This window comes from Caenorhabditis briggsae (assembly GCF_000004555.2).
Source record: "Caenorhabditis briggsae complete genome, chrV, whole genome shotgun sequence".
In the NCBI taxonomy this organism is placed as follows: Eukaryota; Metazoa; Nematoda; class Chromadorea; order Rhabditida; family Rhabditidae; genus Caenorhabditis; species Caenorhabditis briggsae.
The window spans coordinates 1,550,051-1,561,747 of NC_013488.2; the positions used below are offsets into that span (position 1 = coordinate 1,550,051).

The 11,697-nt window shown below is 39.5% G+C and overlaps 5 protein-coding genes across 5 annotated transcripts in view; 2 read left to right on the forward strand and 3 right to left on the reverse strand.

The window, feature by feature from the left end:
• CBG00818 overlaps nucleotides 1-2,232 on the reverse strand; it is a gene marked incomplete at both ends in the record, with an annotated part of 3,489 nt that extends 1,257 nt beyond the window's left edge. The window contains 3 exons of the mRNA XM_045236641.1: nucleotides 1,111-1,287; nucleotides 1,335-1,445; nucleotides 2,164-2,232. Coding sequence (XP_045091670.1) covers nucleotides 1,111-1,287; nucleotides 1,335-1,445; nucleotides 2,164-2,232 — 357 coding nt within the window. The remainder of the gene's footprint in view (nucleotides 1-1,110; nucleotides 1,288-1,334; nucleotides 1,446-2,163) is intronic.
• Nucleotides 2,233-2,550: 318 nt separating this feature from the next.
• CBG00819 lies at nucleotides 2,551-4,144 on the reverse strand (the record flags this gene model as incomplete). Its single annotated transcript, XM_002635376.1, has 4 exons — nucleotides 2,551-2,729; nucleotides 2,779-3,032; nucleotides 3,080-3,428; nucleotides 3,475-4,144. 4 exons carry the CDS (start codon nucleotides 4,142-4,144, stop codon nucleotides 2,551-2,553), a joined length of 1,452 nt encoding a protein of 483 aa, XP_002635422.1.
• A 1,007-nt stretch (nucleotides 4,145-5,151) lies between these two features.
• On the forward strand, nucleotides 5,152-6,228 carry CBG00820 (the record flags this gene model as incomplete). Its single annotated transcript, XM_002635377.1, has 2 exons — nucleotides 5,152-5,674; nucleotides 5,726-6,228. 2 exons carry the CDS (start codon nucleotides 5,152-5,154, stop codon nucleotides 6,226-6,228), a joined length of 1,026 nt encoding a protein of 341 aa, XP_002635423.1.
• A 188-nt stretch (nucleotides 6,229-6,416) lies between these two features.
• Nucleotides 6,417-11,697, reverse strand: part of CBG00821 — a gene marked incomplete at both ends in the record, with an annotated part of 6,244 nt that continues 963 nt past the window's right edge. Inside the window, 7 exons of the mRNA XM_045236642.1 lie at nucleotides 6,417-6,488; nucleotides 6,536-6,640; nucleotides 6,688-6,856; nucleotides 7,551-8,129; nucleotides 10,042-10,143; nucleotides 10,190-10,344; nucleotides 10,821-11,110. Coding sequence (XP_045091671.1) covers nucleotides 6,417-6,488; nucleotides 6,536-6,640; nucleotides 6,688-6,856; nucleotides 7,551-8,129; nucleotides 10,042-10,143; nucleotides 10,190-10,344; nucleotides 10,821-11,110 — 1,472 coding nt within the window. The remainder of the gene's footprint in view (nucleotides 6,489-6,535; nucleotides 6,641-6,687; nucleotides 6,857-7,550; nucleotides 8,130-10,041; nucleotides 10,144-10,189; nucleotides 10,345-10,820; nucleotides 11,111-11,697) is intronic.
• Nucleotides 8,691-9,404, forward strand: CBG00822 (the record flags this gene model as incomplete). The annotated part of the gene is made up of 1 exon (XM_002635379.1): nucleotides 8,691-9,404. One exon carries the CDS (start codon nucleotides 8,691-8,693, stop codon nucleotides 9,402-9,404), a length of 714 nt encoding a protein of 237 aa, XP_002635425.1.

Below are 11,697 nucleotides of genomic sequence, written 5' to 3' on the forward strand. Positions count from 1 at the left end.
TTTTGTCAATTTTTCTTCCAGATACATCGGAAAATTTGAAAAAAACAGTGAGAAAGAGCGGAAAAATTTTAAAAGTTCGAATTCGCGCGCTTTTACTCACCGGGCGGCCTAGAAAAAAAGCTCGTCCCTAAGGGCTTTCAGCGTAGTTTTCGATGCGTTTTTCTCGATGAAGGAATTTTTTTTGAATTTTTTCTTTATTTTTATGTCAATCTACACATGCATTTCTGCACATTTTGATGCAATAAAAAATTTCACCGGATACCACCTTTAAAGCTTTTCAAGTTTGAGACTTTGTGTGTCCAATAAAGTCGAGATGTAGCCAAAATATCAGTTGAAATTACTATCGATAAGATTATTAAGTTAGCGGATACTCCTCCAATAATCAATAGTGTTTTTCGACTGCATTCGAACATTGTTAGGCAATGTTCAAATTGAAAAGAAGTACCGCATCGGTTGTTTTCTTCTATTTAAAGAAGAAACAAGTGTTCGATTAGACTAAAGATCAGAATAGGGAGACGTAGGGTGACAACAATGTAACAAACAAAAAAGTTTATTGATCAATACACAAGGCAGGAGTGAAATTATACATTTCAGCATAGAAATCTGGCTTTCCTTGTTTTTTTCCATTTCCTAATCTCTCGGTTTCACAAGAATTGAGAATTGACCTTACGATACAAGGACGAGACTTATTCCATGCTTCACATTTTTCGGTTTTGTTCTGAAAAGAGATACCTGTCAAGTTTGAGCCTACTTATCTCGATTCCTACAAGAGATATCAAACATGTATTAATTGATAAAATGTTTGTGATAATATGATAAACAATTTATTAGTTGACAACTTTCTTATAGCTTTGACAGGAACCGAGATAATAGAGCTCAAAATTCGAGCATAGGGAGAGTTCTATTAGAGTGTTTACGTACTGTAAACCCTGTAATGGAAGAACAGCACACTGTCAAGTTTGAGCTCAATTATCTCAAATCCTGTAAGAGATACCGAAAATGTGTCAACTGATGAAATGTTTGTGATAATATGATAAACAATTTATCAGTGGACCGCTTTTCCATACCTCTGAGGGCAACAAAGATAAATTGGCTTAAAGAAAGACTTACCTCAAACCGATCATGGAACACAGTCTCGATACAGGGGATTTGAGCTCCAACTTTCGCTATCAACTTATCAGCACAAGTGGCAAAGGGACCTTGATAGAAGACAAAAAACATGCATGGATTATATTTACCGTCTAGGGTGTAGAATTTCATACTGGTTGAGGAGTTTTCGACACATTCCTGGAATCCTAGAGAAATTTAATGAAACTTGGGGTACTAAAACTAACAATAGCTTCTTCACACCTTGCTGAAATATTACGGTAGACTTCTGGACTGTGTAAAATTATTTTTGAAGTGTTCATGGCTTCCGTTATCATCTCATTGGCTTTATCAAACAACTGGAAACAAACACAATACTGTCAACATTGAGTCAAATTATCTCGGTTCTTGATAACAACAGATACATAAAAACTTTTCATCTGAAGCACCTTAATACTTGAGGCAATTTATCTCATTTCCAGTAAAAGCTATGAAAAAGTTGTCAACTGATAAATTTTTTAACATAATATCTCAAACATTTTATCAGGTTACAACTTTTTGATATCATCGACAGTAACCGAGATAATTTGACTCAAATTACGGTATATTTTTAGAAACTCACATGTATACAGTTGGAAAAAAAATACCGTAGTGTCAATTTCGAGCCAATTTATCTCGATTCCTATGCAAGTTATCAAAATTGTTTCAACTGATAAAAAACTTTTGATTTCATGATAAACCTTTTATCAGTTGACAACTTTTTGATATCTTCGACAGGGACCGAGATAAATTGGCTCAAAGTACGGTATATATTTTTACAAACTCACAAGTACACAAAAAAGATACCGTACTATCAACTTTGAGCCAGTATATCTCGGTTCTTATTAAAGATATGAGAAAGTAGACAACTGATAAAACAATTCTGATATTACGATAAAAATTTTATTAGTTGACAACTTTTTGATATCTTCGACAGGGGCCGAGATAAATTGGCTCAAAACTCACAGGTATACAATGTGGCACGTTCGTCTCCAATTTCTTCTCGTCATTTTTGAACAAACCGAGTTCTGGTATCACAAAGTAAAGGACAATTATTGCCAGGATAGCTAGAGTGAACCAAATTTTTTGTTGGGAACATTCAATCATTTTTTTCAAACAAAATGAGAAAGAAACACAAATTTGTTGGTTGTCTAGGTTGAGAAGACAGAAGAACTGGTATTTTTTAGGAATCGAAAAGATGGTTAATTTATATTTGGTTGTTGTTTTTTTCTACAATTCTACGTCTGCATTTTTGAGGCGCCTATAGTTGTTGAGTGGTAATTTTTGAGCTTTTCTGATTCAATTCATGCATATAAATAAATATATCACAAGCAGTACAAATATAAAACAAGGAAAGCAAAATGGGGAATCCCGATGAGTGATGTATTTACAGGTTTACAATAAAACGGGGAGCTCAAAAAAAAACTAATGGTTGACGAAGAACTTGTTGATCACATGGTCGGTTTCAATGCTCTGTTCGTTGATCTCCCGGTGGCGAAGCTCCTGCAGATTCTCGCCATTGTAGGAGGCCATCGTTTTCAGGAAGAGACGCTTGGAAGAATTCAGAGTGGCGCCTGCACGGTTGAGCCACAACTCGTTGACGTCTGGAAGCAAAATTTAATTTCTTCGAGTTACAAAAAGCTATAAACTCACAAGCCAAATCCTTCTGACACGTGCTCAGACAGTCGACACCGACGGATTGATGGTTTTTGAGTGGCGAGAACTCCTCGTTTCGTGTCACTTCCCAGATGAAAAAGCGTTCCGACAACTCGAAAACGTCGAAGATGAACTGCTCGAGTTTGATTCCATTCGGCTTTTCTGGCTTGATGACGTCTCCATTCGAGTCGACGAATGCGATTTTCTTGTGGGCGCGGTGGTATGGAAGACGGGATGATGGAGAGCACACTCTAGAAGAAATAGGGTAAAAAAGAGAGCTCGTAATATTTCCACTTACTTATCCATAAAATCCATAGTGAAGAAATGGTTAGCGATGGATCCAGCACTGAAGAGATACTTTCCATCGGACGTCTTCTGCTCGGCAAGCTCTGCTCCCAACTCGGAATACTCGACGACGCGTGGCTTTCCATGATCCAAGCACACAGATCCAACCAGTTCTCCTTGTTGCTTCGCGACACACTTCGTTGCCACGTCGGCTTCTTTCGAAATCGCGAATCCAATGAAATGTGGATCGGCGACTTTGCAAAGGATGTTGTCCACACAATACACATGGAAATACTTGATTCCTTTGGCACGGAGACGTGGAAGTTGGGCGGAGATTGCAGAGTACAAGCCACCGTTGCCGTCTGGAATTTAATTTAGTTTATCACCTAACATTTGAATGAAACTCACTCGGAGAAGCAACAACAGAGCTCTTCGTTCCGAGGAGGAACTCTCCCTTCTCATCGTACGCGGCGATTTCGTCTTGTGAGAAAATCGTGATTTGCTCGTCGAAATCGAAGCCATGGTGTTTCGCCAACATCTGAACGTGCTCACGAGTGGCTTGCTCCGTTCCTGGCGACGTCATCACTGCCCAATGGATCTTTCCGGGGGTTTGATGATCGCGCTCTCCTGCAAGAGCTTGCAGCAGTGCAATCTTGGCCGCTTGAATTCCCAGCAACGAGTCTCCGAACGCCGCATTGATTCCCAACGGGATGGTTCCTTTCGGTTGACTGGATCCAAGACGTGTCGCCTGTCCTCCAGCCAGAACAATAGCGCAAACTTCTCCCTTGGCAATCGCATCCACTCCTCTGTTCCAAAGTTGATCCAATACCACCTCGTGCAGTTCCGTTTGAGCGAAGTGGTGGGAACGTGGAATCGGACGGAAGTCTTCTGCTGACGATGGCGATCGTTGCTCTTCTGAGTCGATGAACCATTGGCGTGCTTCGGAGAGGTTCAGCGTGCACAGTTGCTTGTAGAGTTTTGACTTCTCCTCGCTGGAGAGCTCATCGTAGAAGGCGAGAAGAGGTTTCGCCTCTTTCATGGTGGAGAGGATCTCCTCTTTGGTTGGTGGGGCAATCATACTGTAAAAAAAATAATGTTTAAAAATTTCTATTTTATGTACAAAACGAAAAAGTGAGGTGCGAACGACAAAACAAGACTATGTAAACAGACACCCAGCTAGCAGTTTAATGTGTCGGCACATATCGTGAGGAGACAGTGGGAAGAGGCTCCGAGGGGGGAGCAAAGAATTTAATTCCTTTGAAACAGATTTTTTATTGGAAAAAATGCAGAAAAAAATTCTTTCCGACGAGCGAAGAGAGATGATAAAATTTTTTCATTGAAATTGATGAAAATTCCTATTGACACAGCAAAAAAAGAGAAAAATGAAGAAAATCCGGCAAGCCTGGCGAAAAAAAAACAAAAATTGCCGCACTCGCGCCAAAGAAAAAAACAACTTTTGGCGCATTGGACGCAAACACCGCGGCGTACAAATGCACACTTTGAAAATAAAATTAATTTTTTCAGGCTAGTTTTTTAACGTTTTCTAGATAAAAATAAGTATGGAAATAATGAAAAAAAACAAAGCAGAATTTCAGATTTACTAAATAAAATTTTAACAGGCCTGAAACTGCTTCCAATTTTGTTATTTTCGATTTTGAAGCTAAAATTTTAAAGGATTCTGTATGTTCATTTTCTTTGGGTCTCGCAACGAACGCATTCAAACTTTTGGCGCGGGCGGTTTTTTTTTTCATTTTTCGATGTGTTTTGATAATTCTTCTGCCATTTTGAGTCATTTTGAGCAGTCATTGTGTCATTTCGAAGCTCTTCTGTTCTAAAAATGCTCCATCTTCGCAAATTTCCAGAATTCTTCGTTCATTTTTGCTCAATTTTCATCACATCAGTTTTCTTGTGTTATTTTCCTATTTCGGAGCTATAAATTCCTAATTTTGTCAATCAAAGCTCTTCACATATACATTTTTGGCTTCTTGTTCTTTTTAATTATTCGAAATCTCAAGTTTGCTCAATTAGTCTTACGTTTATCTTTCTCGTGCAGTTTCAAAGTCTCGCTTTTCAGGTGATCCCAAAATGTCGAAGGCTAGCGTCGGAATCAACGGATTCGGAAGAATCGGACGCCTCGTGCTCCGCGCTGCCATTGAGAAGGACACCGTGCAAGTTGTCGCCGTCAATGACCCATTCATCACCATCGACTACATGGTTTACCTTTTCAAGTACGACTCAACCCACGGACAATTCAAGGGAACCGTCTCCTCCGATGGCGACTTTTTGATCGTTCAAAAGGGCGGAAAGTCGTCTCACAAGATCAAGGTCTTCAACAGCAAGGACCCAGCTGCTATCGCTTGGGGATCCGTCAAGGCTGATTACGTTGTCGAGTCGACCGGAGTTTTCACTACAAAAGAAAAGGCCTCTGCTCACTTGCAAGGAGGAGCCAAGAAGGTTATCATCTCCGCTCCATCTGCCGACGCTCCAATGTACGTCGTAGGAGTCAACCACGAGAAGTACGACGCTTCAAATGACCACGTCATCTCGAACGCCTCCTGCACCACTAACTGCCTCGCCCCATTGGCCAAGGTTGTTAACGACAATTTTGGTAAGGACTTGTAAACAGTTCTTCATGTTAAATAAACTTTCGTTTTTCCAGGAATCATCGAAGGCCTCATGACCACCGTCCATGCCGTTACTGCCACTCAAAAGACCGTTGATGGACCATCCGGAAAGCTGTGGAGAGACGGACGTGGTGCCGGACAGAACATCATCCCAGCCTCTACTGGAGCTGCTAAGGCCGTCGGAAAGGTCATCCCAGAGCTCAACGGAAAACTCACCGGAATGGCTTTCCGTGTTCCAACCCCAGATGTCTCTGTTGTCGATTTGACTGTTCGTCTTGAGAAGCCAGCTTCGATGGATGATATCAAGAAGGTTGTGAAGGCCGCCGCCGAGGGACCAATGAAGGGAATCCTCGCCTACACCGAGGATCAAGTTGTGTCCACCGACTTTGTCTCCGACCCACATTCCTCCATCTTCGACGCCGGAGCTTGCATTTCCCTCAACCCGAACTTTGTGAAGCTTGTCTCTTGGTACGACAACGAATATGGATACTCCAACCGCGTTGTCGACCTCATCGGATACATCGCCACCCGTGGATAGAATCTATCCTATTACCAGAATGTATAATCTATGTAACTCATATCCAACGTTTTATCACCTAATTTATTGAATGAATTGGCTTGCATCTCAAATTTGCGTTGAAAAAATGTATCCAGACTTTTGTTGAACTTTTTAAATTAATCATCAAAAAGTGAGAGAACAATTTGGAAATTTGAAACAACAGTGAATTAAACAATAGATGCATCTTTGTTCTCAATTTCCTTCAATTCGGAACCAAAGTTTTCACATTCATGGGCTTGCTGAATTAATCAAATTTTATCAGATTTTTTCCAGAATCTCCACTTACCACTTCAGCAAAATAGTCATCCTGAATATCATCATCCCTTCGTTCCTTCAAAAACTCGCCGAACAGTGTATAGAGTTGTTCCATGTCTTCTCCGGGTTGCAAAAACTGAGAATTCTTATTTTTTATAGAGATTCAAAATGTGGAATACTTACAGAACGTAGACTGATCTCTGTTGAATTCTGACGACTTTTCATTTTTTCAAGCGCATCTTCCAGAATAAGTTTTTCATAAGATCGTATGACAGATGTGAAGTCAATCTTTTCTCGTTTCTGGAGTCTCATGAATATGGGTTTCAGTACACTTGAGTTGAAACGTTCGAATCTGAAAATAGGAGACCTACTGTCCAATTTTAATGCGCGGTGCGGTCAAAAATTCGAGAGTGGGCGGAGCTTAGGTCCGGTAGCGACATCCTGAAAGGCGCATTCAAAGAAGCATGCGCTTTCGTAATCATTTTCCGGTCTATTTTTACTATTTTTCTGTGAATTTCATTGACTTTTCAATCTTTTTATTGTTTTTATGGATTTTTTCCAATTTTTCCAATATTTTGTGAAAAAAAAAATTGGAAAAATCTATGAAATTTATCGAAAAATGAAAAACGCTCATTGAAATTTGCCCAATGTAATATTGCATTTAAGCCTTCCATTCATACTTGCAAAATCAGGGCCCGGCCCGGCGGGCCCGGGTTCTCTAAATTTGAATTTTTTTTTGAAATTTCAGAAATTTTTTCAACTTTTTTTGTAAAATAACTTATTTTTTGGACATTCTTATCTTGAAAATTTTTATCTTGTCAGAAAAATCGTCCATTTTTTCCTGTTGACCCCAAAAAAATTTTTGAAAAGATAGAAAAAAAAGTTTCCGAAAATCCGGGCCGAGACGGGCCGGGCCGGGCCCTGAAAATTCTGAAAAAAGTCCGGCCCGGCCCGTTGCAAGTATGCTTCCATTCGGTCGGAAAATTTAACCAATCGACCGACCACAGACCGACCGAAATAGAAGTCTTAATTGAAATTGAACTAACCTCGCCACCAGATTATAATGTCCTTTTTGACCGGCAATATCTTCAATTCCTGCCATCATATAATCCAAATACTTATTATAAACACTCTCGGTCATTGTAGCTTTCTTCTCCTCCTTCGTCTTAATTTTCAGGAGATTTATCAATGGCCGAATTGTGATTCCTTGAATGAAGACGTTGAAATAAATTAACGCAATTGTAGTTGTAATAAACATTGGTTTAGCTGAAACTGCAGCTGGAATAGATACGACTAAACCATAAGCTATAGCTCCTTTAAGTCCTCCATAAGCCAAAATGAATTGATCTTGAAGTTTGAATTGCTCAGCGCGAAATTTGTTCAAGAAATAGCACTGGGAAAGTACTCCAATCGTACGGTAGAAGAGAGTGAAGAAGATAGTGGCAGCGATGAAGACTACATCAAAGTAGTGGTCCGCAGATACTGTAGAGAGTCCCAGGAACATGTAGATTACAATTTCCGAAGTTTGCGATATTATTTTGGTGAAATATTTTACAGAATTGGCGGCTGAGTTTGTGATATTTCCCTTGACATATTGCTTCATAACCATACCACACACAGCGATTCTGTGAAAAAAAGAAACCTTTAATAGAAGGGCGCCTCCCATGTTGTAAAGCGGGCCTTTATGAGCCCTGACATAGTTTCTTTTAGAGTCAAAATTTTTTAATCAACTAAATTAGATATTATAGAACTCGACAAGCACTACAAAATGGTACTATTAAGAATACTGTATCTTGTCTATGAGCAAAGTTACAACACCTTTAAAAAAAACTGGGACCGCTTATCTCGGACAGTTTTTGGCTTGTAACTTTGTTCATAGACAAGATACAGTATTCCAAATAGCATCATTTTGTAGTTCTTTTCAAGTTCTATAATATTATGTTTTTCGAAAACAAAGTTTTCAGGCCATTCTACGTAATTTTAACGAGGGTCCCAGCCCGCCCACCCGGGGAAAGAATAATAGAAAAGGGCAAAAGAGTGTATAAAATAATTTTCAGAAGGCTCCAAAAAGGACTTCATTGAAGAGCTCGAGAGACAAGCAGGGAAAGAATTCCAGTCGCATTTGGACAAGCTCAAAGCAGTCCCACTAGAATCTTTAAGATTAATTAAGAAGAAACTTCCATTGAATGAGTCTTCCTTTTTGTTGTATTTGGTGGATCGAGCGAGGAATCGGAAGCAGTGCGCTGTCAAAGATATCGGCCGCATATCAAGCTGCAAACCAAGGAATTTCGGCCATCGGAGCTACATTCGTTTCGGACGTAATAAAGTCGAAAAGAAGGGAAGAGGTTCAGTGCAAGAAGACTGTAGTCGAGGTGACTATTCAAGACGTCGAGAAGATCACCAAATTAGCTATGGACGAGATTACTCCGGCCAGAGATCGAGATGCACTATTGGCAATCTTTTCTTTTCACGTCATGCTGAGAGCTTCGGAAGCCGCCGAAATCAAGTGGGAAGGAGTGACACAAAAAGATGGGATGATTGAGGTGCATGTGGAGAAGGCCAAGAACGACCAGTTAAGACTAGGACGATCGTCGTTTTTCAACTACAAACCAGGAAGCGACGCGGATATTCTTATATGTCGATGGAGAATTTACTCAGGAGGAAAGTGCCCGTATGTTTTCGCGAATCTTGACGGTTCTGGAAAACTGACGAAATCGTCGATCTCTGCACTAGCCACCAAGATGCTCACGGCAATCGGGAAATCTGGAGCCACCCATCACGCTTTCCGGAGAGGAGGAGCCAATCACATGAGAGCAACAGGTGTGCCGAGAGCCCAAGGATGTCTGCATCCCCAAGAGAACGGAATTGGAGTCGAGGAGGACGACGAAGATTTTGAATAATAATTATCTTTTAAGTTTTTTGTTGATTAACTAGTGTTTTGTGTTTATACTAAATTCAGAATTATCACCTTATACCCTTATCATGTTCCATTTCTCTATCGACTCCTTTGTTATTTACTAGTAGTTTTTTGTTTTTTGTTTAGACTAATCTATATTCCCGTTTTTGACACACAGTTGTCTCTTGTTTTGTCAGCTGAGCTCAAATCATAGCATAGCTTTATCATGTCATATCACAATCACCATCATACGACCTTATTAATTGAACGTTAAACCTATGTATAATGAACTTGTAATATCAAACCCCTCTTTCGAAGTGATGAAACAGAAAAACATATTCTCTTGGAGCGTAGAGGAAAGAGAACATTTATTTTAGTTTGTTCGAAAATATTGATTCTAAAAGAAACTATGACAGTTCCCGCAAAAGACCGACGAACGCCTTACACCTTCTCACTTTTAACTTTGAGCCAATTTAACTCGCTTCCTGTCAAAGATACAAAAAAGTTTTCAACTAATAAAATTTTTGTTATAAAATCAGAAATGTTTCATCAGTTGACATCTTTTTGATAGCTTTCACAGGAACTGTGATAATTGAGCACAAAAAATGGGGGCCCTTCTTTTGCAGGTTTTTTAAACTCACGCAATAATTGCAGAGAATGATACCATCTCAGCAGTCAGATAACCCATGTAGGGAATCAGAAAAATGAGAACTGGAGCCACAATTTTTATTCCATGGGTGTATCTGAAAATGATCTGTTTGTAACAATTATGTCCGGATGTCCACTCACTTGGTTGCCAGACTTGTTGCAAAAGCAAACACTACTCCAATTGCCACTCCACCCGAGGCAACCACAAAAAATGAAAGACCTCGAGATGCATAATCCCAAAAGTTCAAAGTCGTAAGGTCCCTTGCTAGGAAGCTGATAAACATGTTGTACAGAACCTGGAACTTTCAATTTTTTGAGATACCGTAATTTTCAACTTTGAGAACAATTATCTCAATTTCTGCAAGAGATATCATAATCTTGTCAACTGATAAAATGTTGGGAGTATTATCACAAACATTTTATCAACTGATAAAATGTTGGGAGTATTATCACAAACATTTTATCAACTGATAAAATGTTGGGAGTATTATCACAAACATTTTATCAGTTGACAGATTTTTGATATCTCTTACAGGAGCCAAGATAACTGAACTCAAAGTGCACGTACATGATGGGCTTTTTTTAGAGAGCTGGCGGTAACCTTCAATAAGATATCTCCAACTTTGAGTTCAATTATCTCAATTTCCGCAAGAGTTATCATAATCTTGTCAACTGATAAAATGTTGGAAATATTATCACAAAAATTTTATCAGTTGACAAAATTTTGATATCTCTTATTGAAGCCGCGATAATTGTGCTCCATATTGCTTACCACACTGATCGCATCATTGAAAAGAGCTTCTCCAAAAACATTGATAAACAAAAACTCATTCACATGAATCTCCTCGAAAACCACAATGATAGCAACTGGGTCACTGGCAGAGACCAGAGAAGCGAAGATGAAAATTTCAAAAGTGGAAAATTGAATCGAAAAGATGTCGTATTTGGATAGAAGCAGTAAAGATCCCCCAATGGCGAAACAATTCCAAACAGTTCCCAATACGGAGAAAAGAAGAATCGAGTCAATGTTTTTGAAAAACGCACGGTTTGGCATAAAGTATCCTGAAAGCAAATGTTTGGGATTTCAGACGAAATATTATTCTGGTGCAGAAAATTGAAGCTTTGGAAGAGAATTTCTGGTGGCCGTCGCTTAAGGTCTCACAACAACAACAACTACAGTAACCTTAAAAATATTAGAATTTTCTGGATTTATCAACTCCCAATAGTCAAGCCACCAACGTTTAAATGATCTAGAAAACACACACGGGACATGTTGGGCCGTTTTTAGGCCATCTTAACGTATTGGCCTAGAAAACTCAAGTGACCAAAGTTAGGCCATCACGTTTAAATGACCTAGGAAACACATCAGGGCTATGTTAGGGCATTTTAACATGGTGGCCTAGAAAACCTCAATTTGCAAAAGTTAGGTCACCACGTGAAAATAACCTAGTAATTTCACCTGTTTGGTATCCTAGGCTATTTCGACATGATGGCCTAACTTTGGTCACTTGAGGTTTTCTAGGCCAATACGTTAAGATGGCCTAAAAACGGCCCAACATGTCCCGTGTGTGTTTTCTAGATCATTTAAACGTTGGTGGCTTGACTGAATTCCACCACAGTGGCGATGATATCAGATCTGCCGGTCTACT